Here is a 22,914-nt window from a genome sequence, read left to right as displayed (position 1 = left end):
TGCTGGATTCACTTCCTGATAAATCTATATTGTTTGTAATATTTGTGATCTTATAGCGCTGTGAATGTACAGTTACATTAAAATTTAATTATATTTTATTTAGGTAGTGCCATGGCACTAGGGCACTACCTCTAAAGCCGCCCCTACTCCCTTTCCATTCTTTGTACATGGTTCTTCCACTGTTGTTGATGATGTTGAATTCATTCGGTTATACAGGAAGATCATTTTATTTTTACTTCAATTTTTATTCTACCTGAGTTTTTTTAATGTACTTCATTTCCACCCCCTCTACTAGTAAACTTCCAATCATCCTCCACACAGAATCAAGGCCGCGTATATTGAGTTGGTGAGCATAGTACATTCCAGAAATATGTTCGCGTTTTCCAGGGGCGAAAGAGCTTTTAATACTGAATCATATTTTCGCACGGGTACTGTTGTCCGTTTGCCTACGTCGCATCCCGGTTTCCCCCACCCGCTTCTGCTTGCCCCTCTGTAACGGCTAATGGCTGGGCTGTCTTAGCTCTTTTCTCAAAACATTAATTTCTGTTAGGAATGGACGTCTACGTAATATTATACAACTGTTAAAATAACTTAAATAAAAGGACCTCGTTAAGTAATTAACGGTCACGTGATTTCACTCCTTTCTGCGACCCTGCGACAAAACCACTTGGACGGACAGTAGATAACATGTCTGAGTAATTTTCATTTTTTTGGATCGGGAAGAAGTGAAGATTGAATTTACAGTACGTAAGGTACTTTTTAATAGAGTAGGTACAGAATTATTTCAACATGAGTTACTAGTACGAAGGACGAAAGAGCTGATTGGAATTAGGTACAATTGTCTATAGTGCGATAATATGCACAAAAGTACTGAAGCCTGTAGGCCTATCGAAATGAACGGCCACCATTTTCAAAAATGTGTATAAATATCCATATTATGATTATTTTCCAATTTAGCTTCATTCTCTAAATTGTACGCTAATGTGCTGTAGACAGTATAATATACACTGCATAATGAATTCCTCCGAATGCATAGCTGAGTTCATGAGTAAAAACACTAATTGTTAATACAGTACTGTATTTTGATTAAACAAAAACCTAATGAAAATTATCAAACTCAAAATCGCGATATTTCCTACTTTACGTAAATGGGTGAACTACTTTTCTTCCCTCCTATACCTAGTAAAGTGATTTGTTTGTATTTTACGCCAGTATCATCGAACTCCAGTCATACAAGGTGGTAGCAAACGGCGTTTTCTGTTCTCAACCGTTAATCCAAAAGTACAGCCAGGTTAATATTACAAACGTTAGCAAAAATAAAATGATGTCTCTGTACAAGTAACTTGTAATGTTTTTTGGATATCCATGTTTTTTATACTCAATAACGATCTTTAAAAAAACGCATCTGACGTGCTTAAAGTTTATAAGAATTTTGTTTATTTAATATCCAGATTTTGTTGCCAAAATATCTTCTATTAACTCCATTTATTTTATTATATTTTTGTAATTTGACGTCTATATCAGTTTTATACTCTGCAAATAAATGTCCTAAGTATGAAAATTCAGAAACTTGTTCCATTATTAACTATTTATTTCAATTTTCACGCGTTAGATGTTTTTCTCACACATTGGCATTGCTATTGTCTTTGAGGTGGAAATTCTCATGTCATATTCGCTTGCTATTTTATATAATTGATGTGCTGCAATCTGCAGTCCGTCTTCAGAATTTAATAAATATACCTGATCATCGGCATATAGTATTGTTTGGATTGATTTATTCCTTTACTCGTAATTAAGAAATTGGCTATTTAGCGAGCTATATCAACTTCTCCTTTAGCCAGTGTCGTTGGAATTGATGAGAGTGAGGCGATATTTGACAAGATGAGCTCGACGATTCATTGTGAGGTAGTCTGACATTCCCCTTACATTTACCTTGAAGAATTCGAACCAGGTGTTCAGCCTAAGAGGAATTCGAACCCACTGCTGAGAGTAGCCTCAGTGTACGAGTACCGTTCGCTAATTTGTAGATAAGATTTGTTTCTTGTATCCGTAATACTGTAATTTTGAGATATTTCGTTACATTAACCTTAGCACTGTTAAGACTGGTTCACAATAAACCGGGAACGGAAACGATAACGAGAACGAGAACGGAAAAATGTTAAAATAAATGCATTTAAATGTGAGCATTCACACTTAACTATTGTGAATGCTCACATTTAGAAACATTTATTTTAACAATAGTTAATTGTGAATGCTCACATTTAAATGCATATATTTTAATATTTTTTTCCGTTCTCGTTCTCGTTGTCGTTTCTGTTCCAGGTTTATTGTGAACCAGCCTTTATACTTATAAACTTTACGTTCTTTTCTATTTGCAACGGTAATCTTATTAGTAGTATTTATTTAGTAGTTTTAGTAGTATTTATTTATTTAACCTGGTAGAGATAAGGCCGTCAGGCATCTTCTTAGGTACTTAGCGCTACGACCTTTGAAATCTGTAGCAGCCACTCACCGTATTTCGGGCAAAGGGCAGTAGACTATTATTGATAGTTACAGGCAAAAATAACAACAAAAATAAACTTGAGAATAAACATGGCAAATAATAATTATTATGGTTTAAAGAAACAATTTCAGTCCCGTTTTCTTAGTAAAAATTGAATGAAAATTATATAAAACATTAATTAGACCAGTCCTCCTATATAAATTATAAAGTTGGACCTTAAATAAGGAAAATACAGAAAGACTATTGATATCTGAGGGGAAAGTTCTAAGGAAAATATTTAGGTTCGTGAATGACTAAAGAAAAATGTAAAATGAAAACTACTGTCCATGGAAATGAATTTTTTTAAGACAGCGAAGCATTGAAGATTAGAAATGATTAAAAATAATTGAGGAAAAAGGAATGTTAAGAATTCTTTCCTCGATTATGACGTGAGGTCTAATGTAATTTAATTGATATTGACATGAAAGGAGAATGCAACAGATAAGATTTCCAGACAATTGTAGGAGTGGTGTCCACGTGGTTGAGAAAATAGCGTAGGCCTGGAGATAGGCCTCGAAACTCGCGGTTGCAAGAGTTCAGAATGGACGTAAGAATTGGACTGAGCGCATAGGAAAGATAAAACTTTAGGGACAGAAAGATGTTTGTACATTTTTATTCTGTACGGTATATAAGGAAAATAATTGTGATATGTGATGTAGTTACTGACAAAACATTAAGAAGAAATATTCAGTTTGTTACTTTTATTGTTATATATTTAGATTTGATATAATTTTATTGTATAGGCTTACTGAAAATAATTAAACGTATATAAGTTCGGTCTAGGTTACCATCTCAGAAAGTCGACCGTCATATTTTCAGGCGAATTTTGTCACGCTTATAATTTCTAAACTACATGACATATTCCAATGAAATCAACGGCGATCGACAGATGAAAGATGATTGTATCCAACGTGACCTTGAGTTGGAGTGCGTGACGTCATCTAGCGATACGCGGGAGGGGGAATTTGAGGCACGAATTAGGTGGTTGTACTGCAGTCGAGATAGTGCTACTCTAGAATACGACAGAACGTTCGCAGCGATTCCACACCATTCATAAGGAACCAGATTACAATTTAATTCAGCAGCAATTAGCAATCGACAGGTTAAGTTGGAAAAATTCGCGAGTGGATTTTAGAGAAGAGAGAAAATTCAAAATGTCGAGTCATATGCAGCGCAAATGGGAGCTGGTATATAATCAACGCATACCTTACATGCAACATCCCATCTCGAGAGACGAATTCACGCATAAAACTTGTGACTGTTTTTCCGATACAGCTTACCACGAGTTTTTGTTCACTAGTTAGTATAAATATCATTACCGATATGTAAAATAGTTTATTAAATGTAACTTCCTATTTCTTAAAGGTGAAACTTTACCCGAGTTAAATATAAAATAATTTGACCGCCACTGCATGTTCAAACATAACACATTTCCCTACATGATTTCGAGCAGTATCTAGTTTATTATGTAAGAGGGCAACTAAGCTCTTCGCAATGAAGCCATCCGGCTTTCCGTTGATGATGCCTGCGGTTTTACTTTGTTTTCTAATTTTTCTATCAAAAATCGCCACAGTCTTACGAACTGCTCTATATCGACAGTCTCAGTTAAGATGTTATCATGCACAGAGAGAGAGAGAGGGAGAGAGAGAAAGGAAACTTTGTGGGACGAGAAGTCTATAGTAATGAGAAAACTGACCACAGTATGGATGATGCACTATCACGATTAGGTATTGTTGGTCATATATGAGGTTATTTACCAATCTGATGTCGTCGAACTGTTCGTTGGGAAAGATGAACGTGTCGTTAATCCAGGTGAGAGTCACGAGGCAGTACTTGCCGCTGAACGGCGGTGCCATGTCTGTGTGTATGTCCACCACATCCACGCACTCGTCGTAGTTCCCAAAGAACACCAAGTTCCCCATCAACAGACCCGCCGGCAATCTGGCGTTTGAGTCAAACACTGAAACAAGAACAATTAATTAGCACATGAACGGGCATAGAGGTTAGTTGTGGACGCTCGGGTTGTCATCCTGAGCCGGCCCGGCTTACATTGTTTTGGTTACCGCGAGGAACACGCGCGCGTCTCCGGTACTAGGCCTACAACCCCACTGTTACAATGCTTGGAACTTACCAAGCTCACATTCGTTGCTCAAAATGTCCTCCATTTACTGCAACACACATTTGACATCTTTTTAAGAAATTTGTAGTCACTCTCGCAAGATTTTTGAGGAGTGTGTTCCAATCTTTCACCAATCTCGTCTAATTTTTCTTCCGACAGAACACAGCCTGTCCGCATGAACTTCTTATGAAATCTTCTTACTGTACTGGCAGCTGGAACAGGTCCCACTGGAAACTGTTCCCGAAATGTGCGTCTTATCGTACAAGATTTTCGTTTCCGTATGTATGTATGTATGTATGTATGTATGTATGTATGTATGTATGTATGTATGTATGTATGTATGTATGTATGTATGTATGTATGTATGTATGTATGTATGTATAGATAAGTATGTTCACGTAATGAATAAGTCATTACAACAGTAGCATATACAAAGCACTTAAAACTTAACTTAAACTTTTAAGATTACAACTTTCAGCGCTTACTTTTCACAGCACAACTAAAGCGAAACTGCAATCTCACTCAATGCTTGCGCGCCGAGAATGCGGACGCACTATTCCCGGTGATCACGCCATCTCTTGGCGGGGAACAGCTTCTGCAAAACCCGAGCGTCCCCAACTAACCTCTCTGTAGTTTCTGTCTTGTATTTTACATTTTCTTCATCAACTCTTCTTCCTTTTTATTGATGTCACGTAACCTGGTTATTCTATTATACCGGGTGGACGAGACGAAACGCCATCGAAGTTGCAGAGAACTAGTCGCCGGGATGCCACTATCTGCTCCCGGGTTTATGGCCCTGTTATTCTCGAACTAATTTCCGCACAAAGTGCATATGAATTAGTTCGCGAGTGCCGAGTGTGTAAGTTGTGTCATGAGGTACAGTACAGAACAACGCACTTTTATTTGTAATACTTTCGCAAAAAAAGTCTTCGTGGAGAAGGTGTCGCCGTTAAGTTCCGTCGTCAATTTCTCGATTCCCATGTGCCGGATAAAACAACAATATACCGACTAGTAAAGAAGTTCAAAGAGACAGGATCTGTACAAAATAAGAAGCCTCGTGTGAATAAACATGTATTTTTTATTGGGTTATTTTACGACGCTGTATCAAAATCTAGGTTATTTAGCTTCTCAATGAAATGAAGGTGATAATGCCGGTGAAATGAGTCCGGGGTCCAGCACCGAATGTTACCCAGCATTTGCTCGTATTGGGTTGAGGGAAAATCCCGGACAAAACCTCAACCATGTAACTTGCCCCGACCGGGATTCGAACCCGGGCCACCTGGTTTCGCAGCCATACGCGCTGACCGTTACTCCACAGGTGTGGACATAAACGTGTATTAACAGAGGAGAAATTTACAGAGCATTTACAAGAATGAGGTAAGCTTTTATGTTTTTATCGTACCGCATACAGTAGAACCTCTATTATCTGTGCTAATGAAGGGGGTGAACTGAACGGTTAATCGAAAAAATCGTATAATGCGTAGATAAAAGATTTTCGTGAATTAAGTCAATAATACTTACACTTTCGTAATTTCCTCCGTGGTCTTATATTTAACACATTAGTTAGTGGATCAGAAGTTCTTCAAAGTAAATCTGATTGTCAACGACGGGTTGTTAAAGGCCAAACAAACTCTTTGTTATGGTTGTTTGTGGTAAGTTAGGAATAGTGGAGGTCTCATATTGTGAATTTATGTACTTTAAACACTTTATTCTTGATTATTCTCGAGCACAGTTTAAATATAATCTCATATTCTGATGCGGCATGAGCCACAATTTCTCTTTTCAAATCACTCATTTATTTGCACTTTTTTCAATACGTAGCACAACACGTTTCCTTTTAACATCCGTGGAAGATATTTTATATGGAATTTGTACAGTGCGGCAACTCGAACAGTAGACCATATTGTGTAAGGGTAAAGATTTGTAATATAACACTCTCTAGAAAAAAATACGTACTAATATAAAGTGTCATAGTACTTCATATACTGTATTTCTGTAGCAAAAAAAAAAAAAAAAAAAAAAAAAAAAAAAAAAAAAAAAAAGGCGAAAGACAGTCGGATAATCCGCCAATCGGTTAACAGAGTGACGGATAATCGGGATTCTACTGTATTACTATCGCGCTTTGACGGTAGGAAGACCACTCCTATAGCATACGGGGGCCGCTAGACTTTCGGTTAAGCCGTGGCGTTTTGTCTCGTACACCCGGTAGTTGAATATTTGTGCACTACTGTAAATGACTACATTATAGCCATTCCAAAACAGTTACGTACTGTTAACTTTCTATATAGCCTACATTATTTTTGGAGAAAAATTCATTCTGGTACAGTACATAACTCTTTTTAGAACGGCTATAAAGTCATTTAGTGGGCAAATATTCAACTATAATAGACTATAAAATGTGTTAACAGTACATACTACATACTAGTTGTTGAAATGGCCATAAAGTCATTTAATATGCGGTCGTATATGATGAAGTAATGTCAAAAACAATGGAGTAAGCCATAGAATAATTAAGGAGAGGAACTCGAATCGTGTTGTGGATGGATCCCCGACATAGCTCAGTTGGTAGAGCACTCAGTCTGGCAAACTGAGAGATCCTGGGTTCAATCCCCGGATCCGGAACGAATTTTTCTCCACAAAAATGGGAGTAATGTATCTATAACCTGATCGAATGTAAGTTTTGGGAAATTCTGAAGGTGAGGTCAGATTTTTTTTTCTAGGTTTCAAGCGTTTTCCTGAACTCTTACTTAAGGACTACTCTTGTTACTTTTTCTACTGTGTTGTTCGGCATTGTCTATAATACAGTTCTGCAACTTCTTTTCTACCCTTGGCAGACCAAACTTCATCAGTGATTCTTTCTTGCACACATAAAATATTATTTTATTTTTTTTATTAATCGTATATGAATCGAGGAGAGCTATTTAAGAAGGACACTTAAAGTTTTAGTATATAATCTAATTATTACTTATGTGTTTTTTGTACACATAACGCTTATCTATAGCTATTAAACAGGCATAAACCAGGTAGTTTATTGTTGTAGCTAGATGCCGTTACACATTCTCGTGTGATATGGGTAATCATTTTCTATGTTTTAATATATATTAAATTATTCTAAAAAATCAGTTGCTAAAGAAGCAATTTATTATGAAGTACTTTTAGTAAAATACGAAAATATTAAAAGCAGAAAAAGTATAATAAATAACAGTACTTGCAAAATGTTTATTTGATATCTTGATCTATTTTGAATGAGAGAGTGAGTGAGAGAGTGAGTGAGTGAGTTAGTAACTGAGTTAGAGATTGAGTGAGTTAGTGATTGAGCTAGAGATTGAATGAGTGAATGGGATGAGAAATGGAAATTGGGCTGAGAACAAGCTTAGTTATAATTTAAGACTAATTCGTGGAGCAAGGCAAATGTTATCTCTTTATCTATAAGCTTGTGTTCTCTGTTATTTCCTTTCGCTTCGATGTCATCATGATCTTCACGGTAATATAGGATGTTTACCCTGTTCCGGCTCAATAGTCCATGGTCGTCTAGCTTTCCCGGTTCTCGTTTTCCTACTGATTTGTACTCAAATAGGATTTTCTGCATTCGTTTATTCTCCATGCGTTGGATATGCCGCCCTATTTCATCTTGTATATTTTTATTTTGTCTAGGATAGGAGTAATTATTATTTCCTGCCTTATTACTTCATTCCTAATTTTGTGCATCCTTTAGTAGCACTCAGGAACTTAATTTCTGCAGCTTGTATGCCGCTTTCCTCTTTCTTAGTACCCAACTTTCGCTACCATAATATTATATTGCGGGTACCGCTACTATTTTATGACATGTAATTTTTGTTTGTTTCCTCGTTTCCTTATTCAAAGTATTGCACCACAAATGATCTGGAACTTCCACAATTTAATCTGTACGTCTTTGTCGTAATCCTAAAATATCATATTTCCTAAGTAGTTAAAATGAGACACCGTTCTAAAATTTTGTCATTTAGTATTATTTTTTTATCGTTTTATATTTCTACCTTTGAACGCCATCACTTTCGTTTTTTGTTGTTGAAATCTTACAATTATATGAGTGTGCTATTTTACTCATCTTAAAGTTAGAATTTATAAAACAGTTATATTACCGATTGTTCTCTATGGTTGTGAAACTTGCACTCTCACTTTGAGAGAGGAAGAGAGATTAAGGGTGTTTAAGAATAAGGTTCTTAGAAAAATATTTGGGGCTAAGAGGGAGGAAGTTACAGGGGAATGGAGAAAGTTACAGTAATGCACGCATTGTATTCTTCACCTGACATAATTAGGAACATTAATTCCAGACGTTTGAGATGGACAGTGCATGTAGCACGTATGGTCGAATCCAGAAATGCATATAGAGTTAGTTGTAATACCGGAGGGAAAAAGACCTTTGGGAGACCGAGACGTAGATGGAAGGATAATATTAAAATGTATTTGAGGGAGATGGAATATGATGATAGAGACTGGAGTAATCTTGTACAGGATAGGGACCGATGGCGGGCTTATGTGAAGGCTGCAATGAACATGCGGGTTCCTTATAAATCATTTGTAAGTAAGTAAGTGATATTTTACTCAGTAGGTATTCTATATATTATATTGTAAATAGTTACTCTTCAGAACACAGAGGACAAGCAATGATGTTCCCCTCGTTTATATTAAAAACCTATGCAATGGATCTTTTGCTCTCACCTCTAGCTAGTCTTTCCTTTATCTACTCCACCATTACTTGCGTAAAAAACAAGTTTATATCCGATTTCCATTTATATTTTCTTATTGTCTCCTAATTCTTGCAACTCCACTGAAATTTAAAAAAAATCTAGGATTCGAAAAGTAGGACATCATTAAATGAAATGTTAAAATACAATAATCATTTTAACTAATATAAAATAAACAAATTTAAGTTAAAACATTATCTCTATAAAATTGAGTCTTACTGTAGCTGCTTTCGTGTTAAAGCCTTGGTTTTCCTGAACCGACGTGCGAGGTGCGAGGCCCACCTCGCACAAATCCGGACTACACGAGAGATATTGAGTGGTTTCTATAGTTGCGAGGTGCGCAGACCTCGCATCTAGCAGTTACAGAAAGCACGCACTATCTCTCGTGTAGTCCGGATTTGTGCGAGGCGGGCCTCACACCTCGCATTTCGCATGCGTCGGTTCCGAAAAACCAAGGCTTTAGAGTACGCATGCGGACTCTTGGGCATGTACTCTTAGCCACTAGCGTCAATTGGCAGTACTGATTCGTGGCTGTTCGCATCTTGGAGTGGTAATTCATGCTTTATTAACAACAGTACCCATCCGTATTTTAATATATGATGGAAGTGATAACTATTCACCTATTACTCTTGTAACACGAACATTAATAATATTCGAATAAAAGATCGCGGAGGACAAAAACAGATTTGTTAGCTTTAAAATGCGGAACGATTTACACCACGTCCAACTTTTCTTCTTTCGAGCGTATTCCGAATTTCAACGCTGAGCAATCTGATGGCATTACGGTGTTCCGAATTTCAACGATGACGTCACTTATGCTCCACCGGTGTCGCACCGGTTCCATCAGCTTGCAGAGGTGTGGTAGTATCCATCAACCGCCATCAGTGAATCTGATTAGGTCTTGTATAAGGCGAGAATTAGCAGACGAATGACATTGTGCACTGTTGTGTCATGGCGGTGTGTTCTGCTTTGGTTCTGCTGTATTGTTTGTAATGAGTACAACTTAAAAACAATATGTTAATGGCTTGTGAGCGAACATGTCAACGGACCAGTTATTACTACTGGTTCAAGAAATTGTTTATGCTCTCTTTTTTTTTAACGAGATGACAGTACGGAAATTTCGCAAAATCTTGCTAGCGTAGCACAGACAACAACTTGTACAACCTCCATATTAGCCATTGAACCTTCCAGCAGTTTTGTTCCTATTTCGCTGCAGCGTGACGTCATTAATGTCCACCGGTCCGGTGAGATTCGGAATACGCTGTTACTCACAAAACATATGGACAGTCAGTTTTGTCAACATTGAAACTACCATAAAATATTCAGAGGCTGCGTACTCTTAGACTGTGCGTACTCTTACCCTACTTTCCCCTAATATTATATGGATATTAAAAGATTGGTTTTCTATGGTACGCAACATTGAAGGTTTTTTTGACGAAAGAAGTCGAAGGTAATTTTGAATGTGAAACATTTATGTAGCCTAGTACGTCAGTTCACTTGAAAACATAAGAAAATAGCTAAAAATTGAAAAAAAAGAATGATCGACGGAGGTAACCTAAAAGTGATCATTTAACACGTGAAATAAAGAGGTAGGATACTTCAAAATTAACGCGAAACGCACGTTTCACTTCACTTAATATATGCGAGACATACCAAAAGCATAAACTAACCTAACCTAACCTAACCTGTCACAGACTCGTATTCGTCATTGATTTATGAAGCCTCCTATGTGACAGTAGGCCTACAAACCATAATTTTTCAGAAGGAAGAAAAAATTAAGTAAAAATCACTGGGTGTACGTAAGAATATGAAATAATTAGGTAGAAAAGTTGGTGAATATGATGAACATAAATGACATAATCGAGAATCAATGTGGGCCTATTGATAATTGATTAATTTTTTTCCTCCTGAAAAATTATTTTCTGTACTGTCAAAGAATATGCTAGGCATGCTAAAAACCTAACCTAACTTGTCACAGATTCGTATATGCAAGGCATTAGGAAAGCCAAAACTAACCTAACCCAACTAATCTGTCACAGATTCCTACACTGTAGAACTTAGAAAAATGCAAGTTGGAAGTTTCAGTGTCGCGTGCTATAAAAGCCGATAATAGTTCGTGTCATGTTCTTATTTTGTATTTCGTAGTTGAATACGTTACTTGGCGGAAATAAAATGACACATATATCAATTCAGGCTACAGCAAGCGCGCCACTGACATAAGATAACATATGCACTAGAGATGGGATAAAATGTTCTTTTTAAGAAACAGTTTCGACTGTAACAGTTTCATGAACGAAACTGTTCCAAAATAACAGTTTCAAAGAAACAGTTACATAAGAATATGTTTACAACATCAGTGTCATCTGTTCCAAGTGTTCCAACTGTTTCAACCTCATCTGCTTCGGGAACATGTTTCAAAGCTCTTAAATCGCCTTTAAATCAGTTGTTCAGTGTATTATGACAACGAAAGTCATTTTTCGTAGGTTACTGTTAAGGGTACAATAAATAACTATAATCAAAATGAATCGATTTTTTTTTTAAATAAGGCATATAACCCTAGGAGAATTTAATAACGATGAAATTAGCCGTTATTTTTCGCGGTATATTAATAATTAACACTATGTTAGGAAACCATGAACATATTCTCCATCAATGGACAGCTAATAATTAGGAGATTTATTAGGGAATTTGATTCGTACAATTAAATTTCGCGTGTGGAACATGGATAATATTATATCTACTTTCGATTGAAGGTCAATGATAGTGCTACACGTGGCCTTTGCAGATAACAAAGAAGAGGAAAACTGTTTAGAAATTGAACTGTTTATCTCTTGGAACCATGTGAGACGTTGAAGTGATCACTGGAGCAGTGTAACTCTCTTTGGAACAGTTGGAACAGGTTATATCACGAAACTGTTTCGTATCGAAACAGTTTCAATTGTGAAACAGTTTCAAATAAACTGTTCCAGCTATTTTTACCCATCTCTAATATGCACAAACAGCCTATGTTTACTCCCGTTGCGGTCAAGCTGTATGGGGGTGGATAGAATCTACAAACTTCCCTATTTATAATTCATGATGGTGATAGTGATCGATAATGATCATTATAATCATGAATATGAGTAGGATATCTAGTGCTTTTCTTTTCTTTTTTTTGCAATCTATGACAACTAAACATAAATATGAACTAATAACAGAAGAAATGCTACTTACTTTTGTAGGCCCACGGTTTTCCTGTACTTAAACTTTCGTTGTAGAAGCGGATGTGTGACTGACACAATTCGGACTTTGGCCACGCTGAAATGGACGTGGGCATTTCCTCCATAGCGTTCATCAGCCGCTTGAAATGAATGTCTCCATAGCCTGTCGGTGATGCCAACGCCCGTTTGAACAGTGGCCCATGTAAGAGCCCGCAGATAATGAGGACGACCACATACATGTTACACCTTTCAGTGTTCGCTACTAACTACAGGTCCCAGTTCAACCGTCCGCCTTATATTACTTAGAGCAGCTGTGGCGAAAATGTAATTTTGCGCCGAGTCACTGTGTGACCTGCAACGTGCATAGCACCTATGGAGGGAGGCGGACACCCGAAGGGGAAGTGAAGCAACTGTCTTACTCATTAACGGATTTTCATTTTCCTTACCTCAAGCACTTAAATACAATTTTATACAGTACAAGGTTGCAAACTAATGTTTAGTATGTGTAACGAAGAAAGAAATGAACAACAAATGAACAATATCACAACCTAAAATTAACTCTCTTCAGAATGTCTCTACGACAAAGTTTCAAAATCAGGAATTATGTCACTTACTGCCAGTCGTAGTTGATCACGAAGGTATTTGTCTGTCAGTCGTGATCTAAATTTGGTTTTTACCATTTTCATTGTTGTAAACTCCATTGTCATATCAGAATTTGAGAGGTTAACTCGGTGAAACGTTTGGATTTAAATTGAACGATCATGGAGAAGTGCTTGACAGAAAAAAAGTTTTTTTCGTGTTCAGTGATACAGGAAACATTATTACTAAACGTAGAGCGGCACTTAATTCGGAGCATGTGAATGCACTCACTTGTTTAAAATGATGGATGAAGCAGTATTAACTATGTGAGTCTTCATACTTTTTGTTATTTGTTTGTCTCAAAAATTCCCGGAGAAAATTGACACAATAAATTAGAAATAAATATGTTAGTAGGTAATTAAAATAGTTGTTTTGTAATATGACGATACAATATATATCTATCGATTAATCGATTAAATTCAAATAGTTAATCGATTAAATATTTTGATAGATCAACAACACTAAAAATATACAAGATGCAATAGGACGAGCATTTTCAACGCATGGAGAACAAACGAATGCAGAAAATCCTATTTGAGTACAAATCAGTGCGAAAGAACTCGGAAACCTAGACGACGACGATGGACTATTGAGCCGGAATAGGATAAACATCCTATATTACCGTCACGATGATGATGACATCGAAGCGAAAGAAAATAATAGAGTTCACAGGCTTATACATAAAGAGATAACATTTGCCTTGTGAGCAGTTGTTCTACGAATTAGTCGTAAATCATAACTAATCTTGTTTTCAGCCCGATTTCCGTTTTTCATCCCATTCACTAACTCAATCACTAATTCACCCAATCTCTAACTCAATCATTAACTCACTGAATCTCTAACTCAAACACCAACTCACTCAATTTCTAACTCAAACACCAACTCACTCAATATTTAACTCAATCACTAACTCACTCAATCTCTAATTCAAATAACTAACTCACTCACTTATTCGAAATAGACCAAAATATCAAATTAAAATTTTGCAAGTACTGTTATTTGTTATACTTTTTCTGCTTTTACTATTTTTCATATTTTACTAGAGGTAGCCCTACTCCATAATAAATTACTTCTATGATCACCTATATCACACGAGAATGTGTAACGGGATCTAGCTACAATAATAAACTACCTGCTTTATATCTGTTTAATAGTTATAGAGAATGTGACTCGCAGTGAGAGCTATGCATTTCTCTTGTTTCTAACCTCCCCCAATCCCCACCCTCTCACTCACTGGAGTCAAACTCCGTTCCATTTATATTTGTGTCTGACCTGCGAGTGGCATATGTCTCTCTCGAAACCATGTACCTCTACAAAAGCGAAAGTTTCAAATAGTATGGGAGGACGCATTTTTTTGCTGTCAATATGATGAGAATATTAAATGTATGATTTGTTCACGAGTATTACGAGGAAAACGATTGTATAACATAAAACGGCATTATACTACATGTTACTCATGAAACATTAAAAGTTTCCTGGTTTAGTTAGAAAATAACAGTACTATTGTGCTTTTAAGTAAGGAATTTCCGAGAGACACATTTCAGAATTTTTAGTATGAGTTTGTATTAACAAAATAATAATTAATATGAACTAGAGCCGTTTAATTTTAATCGACTCAATTATTCGATTAAATATTCTTGATCGATTAATCTTACAACATAAGTTGATCGATTAATCCTTTAGATTGATCGATTAAATCTCACAACACTAATATTTTTATTTTGTTAGGATAGGGGTAATTTCCATTTCTTGCTTTAGTACTTCATTTCTAATTTTGTCTAATTTTGTGTATCCTTTAGTAGCTCTTAGGAACTTCATTTCATATGATTGTATGGTGCTTTCCTCTTTCAGACTTAGTACCCTACTTTCGCTACCATATTCTATTGCGGGTACCGCTACTGTTTTATAAAATTTCATTTTTGTTTCTTTCCTCATTTTCTTATTCAAAATGCTATTTATTGCACCACAAATGATCTGGAACTTCCACAATTTAACCTGTACGTCTTTGTCGTAACATTAAAATATATTTCCTATGTAGTTAAAATGATACACCTGTTCTAAAATTGTGTCGCTTAATATTATTATTTTATCGTTTTATATTTCTACCTTTGAAAGACATCACTTTCGTTTTTATTGTTGATATCTTACAATTACATGTGTGTGCTATTTTACTCACCTTAAAGTTAGAATTTGTAAAACAGTTATATTACCGGTTGCTCTGTATGGTTGTGAAACTTGGACTCTCACCTTGAGAGAGGAACAGAGATTAAAGGTCTTTAAGGGTCAGGTTCTTAGGAAAATATTTGGGGCTAAGAGGGAGGAAGTTACAGGGGAATGGAGAAAGTTACAGAACTGCACGCATTGTATTCTTCACCTGACATAATTAGGAACATTAATTCCAGACGTTTGAGATGGGCAGGGCATGTAGCACGTATGGGCGAATCCAGAAATGCATACAGAGTTAATTGGAGTACCGGAGGGAAAAAGACCCTTAGGAGGCCGAGAAGTAGATGGGAGGATAATATTAAAATGGTTTGAGGGAGATGGAATATTATGATAGACTGGATTAATCTTGTACGGGATAGGGACCAATGGCGGGCTTATGTGAGGGCTGCAATGAACATGCGGGTTCCTTATAAACCATTTGTATGTAAGTAAATGATATTTTACTCAGTAGGTATTCTATATATTATATTGTAATTAGTCAGGAGGTTCCGTATACTCTTCAGAACACAGAGGACAAGCAATGATGTTCACCTCGGTTATAATAAAAACCTGTGCAATGGATCTTTTGCTCTCATCTCTAGCTGTCTTTCCTTTATCTACTTCACCATTACCTGCGTAAAAACCAACTTTATATCCGATTTCCTTTTATATTTTCTTATTGTCTCTTAATTCTTGCAACTCCACTGAAATTTAAAAAAAATCTAGGATTCGAATAAATAGGACACAATGAAATGAAATATTACCATAAAATTTACTTAGTCTTACGTTAAAAAAGTGTAAAATTGTTAAAAAAGGCATATATATGTATATTTTGAATTCGTGTCTGTTATTTGTTTTGGTTATGGTGATGTCTAAGAAGTTTATAGCTTGGTTATACAGGAAACCCACTACAACCACAACACATATACACAATTCATCAAATCATCCCATACAACATGAACATGCAGCTTTCCGTACAATGACACACAGATTAATTAATATACCAATGAACAATGACAACTACACTGAAGAATTAAACACAATAAAATATATAGCACAAGACAATGGATACAACCCTAACATAATAGACACACTAATAAAAAAGGCAAAACAAAAACAGAACAAACCAATACAAACACCACGCGAGAATAAATACATAACAGTAACATATCACAATACCAATACTCACAAAATTGCAACTTCATTCAGAAAACTAAAATACAAGATAGCATACAAAACAAATAATACAACACAGAAATACCTAAATAATCACATTAAACATTCAAATAATTATAATTCAACTGGAGTTTACAAATTAAAATGCAATAGTTGCCCACATTTTTACATAGGACAGACAGGAAGATCCTTTCATACAAGATATAATGAACATATTAAAGCTATAACCAAACCCTACATCACATCAAATTATGCAGACCACATTATCAACAATAATCATGACTACAATAATATAGAAACAGATATGGAAATTTTACACATCACACCAAAAAGTTCACAATTAAACATCCTAGAACAGTACGAAATAGAATACAATAGCATAACCACAATATATACTTAACACACAATTGCAGTTCAATACACACATTATTCGACGTCATAATACATCATACCACACAAACAGCCAGCCCCCACCATAGGGACAACACACCCCCATCCCTACCATCGACAAATGCACATCATAGAGTCAAGATCACCAGTGGTTCAAGAGACACTGAAGATGACGTGACAGCGTAGAAACGGGCCGTCTGTCGAAGGTATATGCCTTTTTTTTTTAACAATTTTACTTTTTTTTTAACGTAAGACTAAGTCAATTTTATGGTTTTAACAAAGTGTTAACGAGAACCTTAATCAATGAATGAAATATTAAAATACAGTAATCATTTTAACTAATATAAAATAAACAAATGTAAGTTAAAACATTATCTCTATGAACCTGGGTCGTACTGTAGCTGCTTTCGAGTAAGCATGCGAACGCTTGAGCGCGTACTCTTAGCCACTAGCGTACGGTAATATTTTACAATTGGCAGTACTGATTCGTGGCTGCTTACATCTTGGAGTGGTAGTTCATGCTTTATTAACAACACTACCCATCTGTATTTTAATATATGATGGAAGTGATAACAATTCACCTATTACTCTTGTAATATGAACATTAATAACATTCAGATAAAAGATCTCGGAGTACAAAAACAGATTTGTTACTTTTAAAACAACTATACGAAACTCGGAGCAATTTACACCACATCCAACTTGTCTTCCTTCACAACATATGGACAGACAGTTTTGCGAACATCGAAAGTACCATAAAATATTCGGAGACTGCGTACTCTTAAACTGTGCATACTCTTACCCTACTTTCCCCTAATATTATATGGATATAGAAGATGGGTTTCCTATGGCACGTAACATTGAAGGTTTTTTTGCTGAAAGAAGTGGAAAAATTGTATAATTTTCAGAGGGAAGATAGTTTTGAATGTGAGAAATTTATATAGGCTAGTACGTCAGTTGACTTGAAAACATATCAGAAAATAGCTTAAAAAAATTGATCGATGGGGGTAACCTAAAAGTGATCATTTAACACGTGAAATAAAGAGGTAGAACACTTCAAAATGAAGGCGAAACGCTCATTTTACTTCACTTAATATTTATTTATTTATTTTATTGGGTTATTTTACGACGCTGTATCAACATCTAGGTTATTTAGCGTATGAATGAAATGAAGGTGATAATGCCGGTGAAATGAGTCCGGGGTCCAGCACCGAAAATTACGCAGCATTTGCTCGTATTGGGTTGAGGGAAAACCCCGGAAAAACCTCAACCAGGTAACTTCCCCCACCGGGATTCGAAATCGGGCCACTTGGTTTCGCGGCCAGACGCGCTGATCGTTAGTCCACAGGTGTGGACTTCACTTAATATATGCGAGGCATACCAAAAGCCTAAACTAATCTAATCTAACCTATCACAGACTCGTATTCGTCGTTGATTTATGAAGCCTCCTATGTGACAGAAGGCCTACAAACCATAATTTTTCAGGAGGAAGAAAAAATTAAGTAAAAATCATTGGATGTACGTAAGAATATGAAGTAATTAGGTAGAAAAGTTGGTGAATATGATGGACATAAATGACATCATCGAGAATCAGTGTAGGACTATTGATAATTAATTAATTTTTTTATCAACAGTAATCTCACTAGACGTTTTGATTTATCTAGAGAAAATCAAAACTCGAGTGGGATTTAATTGATTATTACACGATTAGAAGAAAGTATATACAGATTAGAAGTAACGAAATACTCCAATACAATAAAATATTAATTGACTTACGAAAATACAACTGTCTTCAAATGTATTATTGTACCATCTCAACATTACAAATATTACGCTAGATGCATGCTAGATGGCAGTAGTGTCTTTATACAGACACTGTAATGATTACTATTCAATAAATCTTAATATTAAACAATCTCTGATACGTGACTATCCATAATATCATATAGCAGAAGTTCTTTTTATCCTCTCAGAGCAGAAGCTATAACATAACATAACTAATATACACAAGTGTTAGAAAAGTTTTAATTAACGACGATGACATAAAAAATAAACATGTATAATTTTAAAAGGAATAATTATTGAATGTACAATTTTCAAATTTGAATGTGGTTGGTGGTTCAATTGATGTTATATTGGACGTGTGCGTAATACAAGTGGAACTCGTTGATTTAGGCCTACATGATGTATTCAACTTATTCAGAATTTCCGAATGAATAATTTTAAAAGGAATAATTATTGAATGTACAATTTTCAAATTTGAATGTGGTTGGTGGTTCAATTGATGTTATATTGGACGTGTGCATAATAGAAGTGGAACTCGTTGATTTAGGCCTACATGGTGTATTCAACTTATTCAGGATTTCCGAAAGGTGCTCTTCATTTATTTGTAAATCGGATTTCAGAAGATGTATAGGTATGATCAGTGATTTTTATTAATTCTTGTTCTTGAATGCCAATGCGAGTCATATTTGAAACTGCTGTGCATCGACTGGAGTGGTTTGTAATTTTATATATATTTTTGACGTCCAGACCAGCGCAGTTTCAAATGTTGGCAAACAAAGAAACAAATGCTAGGGACGCGATAAAATTAAACAAATGCTAGGGACGCGATAAAATTGTGCGATAAGCAGCCATGATTGGTTGAAATACGTCCTTTCGTACCGTTTTATTGGTCAAAAGTAGTATGACGTAGTAAGAGTGTAATAGTCCTGAAAAATTATTTTCTGTACGGTCACATAGGAGGTTTGATAAAATCAACGAATATGCTAGGCATGCTAAAAGCCTAAACTAACCTAACCTAACACAGACTCATATTCATCGTTGATTTATGAAGCCTCCTATGTGTCAGTAGGCCTAATCACTAAAGCGCGGACCTCGTTGCCTTTTCATTGCCTGCTGCCGCGATACAAGTTGTCTGCACAAGGGCTATACCGAGAGTCTGACGTCACGTCCACATCACTCGCGATGGGTACGGCGTCTCGACGTATTCTCAATACGTACAGCAGTCGGTCGGGCACGTGTAGACCGTGCAGAGTTGTAAACAAGAGTGCCAGTAATGTCAGACGTAAAGAAACAGAAATTGTTACAATATGTGTGGAGGAATTTGGCCGTGAGTATTTCACTATGCAAGGGGTAAATATATTTTGCAAAGTATGCCATATACAGTTTAAAGGCCACAGAAAAATTTTCATCCAGAAGCACTGTAAGTCTAAACAACATAAAAAAAAGTATAACGATGTTTGGCAGACATGATACACCATCGAGTTCAAATTCATATAAGCCTACTCAGAGAGAGTTTTGTAATGACCTCTGAAATATGATGGTAAGTTGCAATATTCCGTTACACAAGTTACAAAATGCTACTTTCAAATCATTTCTGCAGAAATATACTGGGCGAAACGTTCCATCCGAATCAACTCTACGCAAAAGGTATTTATCCCCGTGCTATGATCATGTCATCAACGGCATTAGGAAATCTGTCGCAAATAATAAAATATGGTTTCTATAGACTAAACGGCAGATGTGGAAGGAAGGTCTATTGGCAGTGTTATCTCCGGACAAACCTTTACAAAAATACTTGTTAACAACCGAGGTGCTTACTGCAGTAAACAGTTCCACAATCGATACTCTCTTTGAGACTGCTATGAATCTTTTGTGGCCTGATGGAATACAAAGAGAAAATGTCCTTCTTTTTGTCACTGATGCTGCTGCATACATGTTAAAAGCAGCACGCCAAATCCGGACTAGATATCCAAACCTGCTACATTTAACTTGCTTGGGCCATGGTCTGCATGGGGTAGCTGAAGAAATTAGGTTGTTATTCCCCGATATTGACAGCTTAATCTCCAACGGAAAGAAAATCTTTTTGAAGTCTCCGTCTCGAAAACAGAAATTCAAAGATATGATACCAGGAATTTCTTTGCCACCACAGCCCATTTTAACTCGGTGGGGAACTTGGTTGAAGGCGGCATTGTACTATTGTGAACACTACAAGGAAGTCCGTGGTGTAATACAAACATTTTATGATGAAGCGAGTACGTCAATAAAGGTTGCAAAGTCGTTTTCGGAACCACTCTATGAAAATCTGGTGTACATAAAAGATGTTTACAAAGATGTTCCCACAACAATAAAACAACTAGAATCGTCAACCCTCGAAATGTCCAGTGACCTCCAACTCGTAGAACATTTGTACCAAAGTCTGTGTGAAGCAAAACCACATCCAAGTTTGGAACCGGTTAAGACGAAATTTGGGACCGTGTTGAAAAAGAACTTTGGATTTTCAGCAGTGTGTGAAATAAGAGATATTTTGTCGGTTAATGGCGAGCCCTCAGATGATACGTGTGACAGCTCTTATTTTCGTTTCGCACCACTCACGTCTTGTGATGTAGAACGCACATTTTCTCAGTTCAAAATGTTTCTAAGTGATAGGCGAAGGGGTTTTTATTTCGACACTTTACGGAAATGCATTGTTCTTTGTTGTAATGGAACTGTGGACGCATCAATAGGTGAAGCATAAATGAAAACTGTTGTACAGTATTGCATTCTATTAATAATATAATGTTATTAAAGTTCTAAGGATGTGTTACAATGCATTTATTTACAACAACGCTGTCATGTAAATAAGTGTAACTTTGTCCCTCACCGCACTGAACCTGTACAACGGAGGGAACGTCCGTGTCTTCCCCTCCCATCACACATCAAGCTAGGCATACACCACACTATCCAAGCGCAGGTAACTTATGAACGCGGGCAACGAAGACCGTGCTTTACTAATCACCATAATTTTTCAGGAGGAAGAAAAAATTAAGTAAAATTCATTGGGTGTACGTAAGATGATGAAATAATTAGGTAGAAAAGTTGGTGAATATAATGGACATAAGTGACATCATCGAGAATCAGTGTGAGTCTATTGATAATTAATTATTTTTTTTCCTCCTGAAAAATTATTTTCTGTACGGTCACATAGGAGGTTTGATAAAATCAACGAATATGCTAGGCATACTAAAAGGCTAAACTATCCTAACTTAACCTGTCACAGATTCCTGCACTGTAGAACTTAGAAAAATGCAAGTTGGAAGTTTCAGTGTCGCGTGCTATAAAAGCCGATAATAGTTCGTGTCATGTTCTTATTTTGTATTTCGTAGTTGAATACGTTACTTGGCGGAAATAAAATGACACATATAATATCAATTCAGGCTACAACAAGCGCGCCACTGACATAACATATGCACACACAGTCTATGTTTACCCCGTTGCGGTCAAGATGTATGAGGGTGAGTAGAATCTACATACTTCCCTGCGCTGTGAACATACAATTCATGATGGTGATAGTGATCGATGATGATCATCATCATAATCATCAGAGACCGGAAGTTTAGGTAGTATGAATCATTAAATTAGGCAGGCAAAAAGGCATCATAAATAGCTAAAATAGGCAGGCAAAAAGGCATTATAAATAGCTAAAATACGCAATAAAAGACAAATATAAAAACCTTGCACTAGACTCACAACCTTGCACTTTCCACAAAGGGATTTCGGCGGCAAGAAAAATTTTACACAAGTCGAATGCAAATTGAGATTTTCGACTCGGTGTTGCAATATTACTGTTGGAAGCAACGAAATCTTCTTCCCAGTAGCCTTGGAAAGTGCATTTTTGTGTTTGGGTGTACTGATATTTTGCGATATGAAATATTTAGCTAGCTACAACAACGACGCAATGAAAACTGCAAGTAAAATAACCATTAAAAATAACGTTAGACCCGCACTCATTGTTGCCTTGTGAAATAAACACAAGGGATAATTAAAAAAAAACGCTTACTGTTATACATTTTTGCACGGAAACACTCATTGTTACAAAGAGAATATGAACTGACTGAAAGACAATAATATAGGCTACATTCGATGAAGTCACTT

At 36.2% G+C, this 22,914-nt stretch overlaps 1 protein-coding gene across 2 annotated transcripts in view; it reads right to left on the bottom strand.

Moving 5' to 3' along the window:
* The window catches only part of LOC138709353 (nose resistant to fluoxetine protein 6-like), a 65,853-nt gene that overhangs the window by 42,352 nt on the left and 587 nt on the right, over window positions 1-22,914 (bottom strand). Inside the window, exons 1-2 of one of the 2 annotated variants that reach the window (XM_069840064.1) lie at window positions 12,602-12,834; window positions 4,300-4,502 (exon numbers count right to left, since the gene is read on the bottom strand). In XM_069840064.1, the coding sequence (XP_069696165.1) occupies window positions 4,300-4,502; window positions 12,602-12,827 (429 nt within the window). In that variant the 5' untranslated portion in view covers window positions 12,828-12,834. Of the gene's footprint in view, window positions 1-4,299; window positions 4,503-12,601; window positions 12,835-22,914 lie in introns of those variants that run through there. The other variant, XM_069840065.1, reaches the window with a different exon arrangement.

Source organism: Periplaneta americana, chromosome 11 (genome assembly GCF_040183065.1).
Source record: "Periplaneta americana isolate PAMFEO1 chromosome 11, P.americana_PAMFEO1_priV1, whole genome shotgun sequence".
Classification (NCBI taxonomy): Eukaryota; Metazoa; Arthropoda; class Insecta; order Blattodea; family Blattidae; genus Periplaneta; species Periplaneta americana.
The sequence above is the reverse complement of the archived record's forward strand: the minus strand, read 5'-3'. Positions and strand labels throughout refer to the sequence as shown.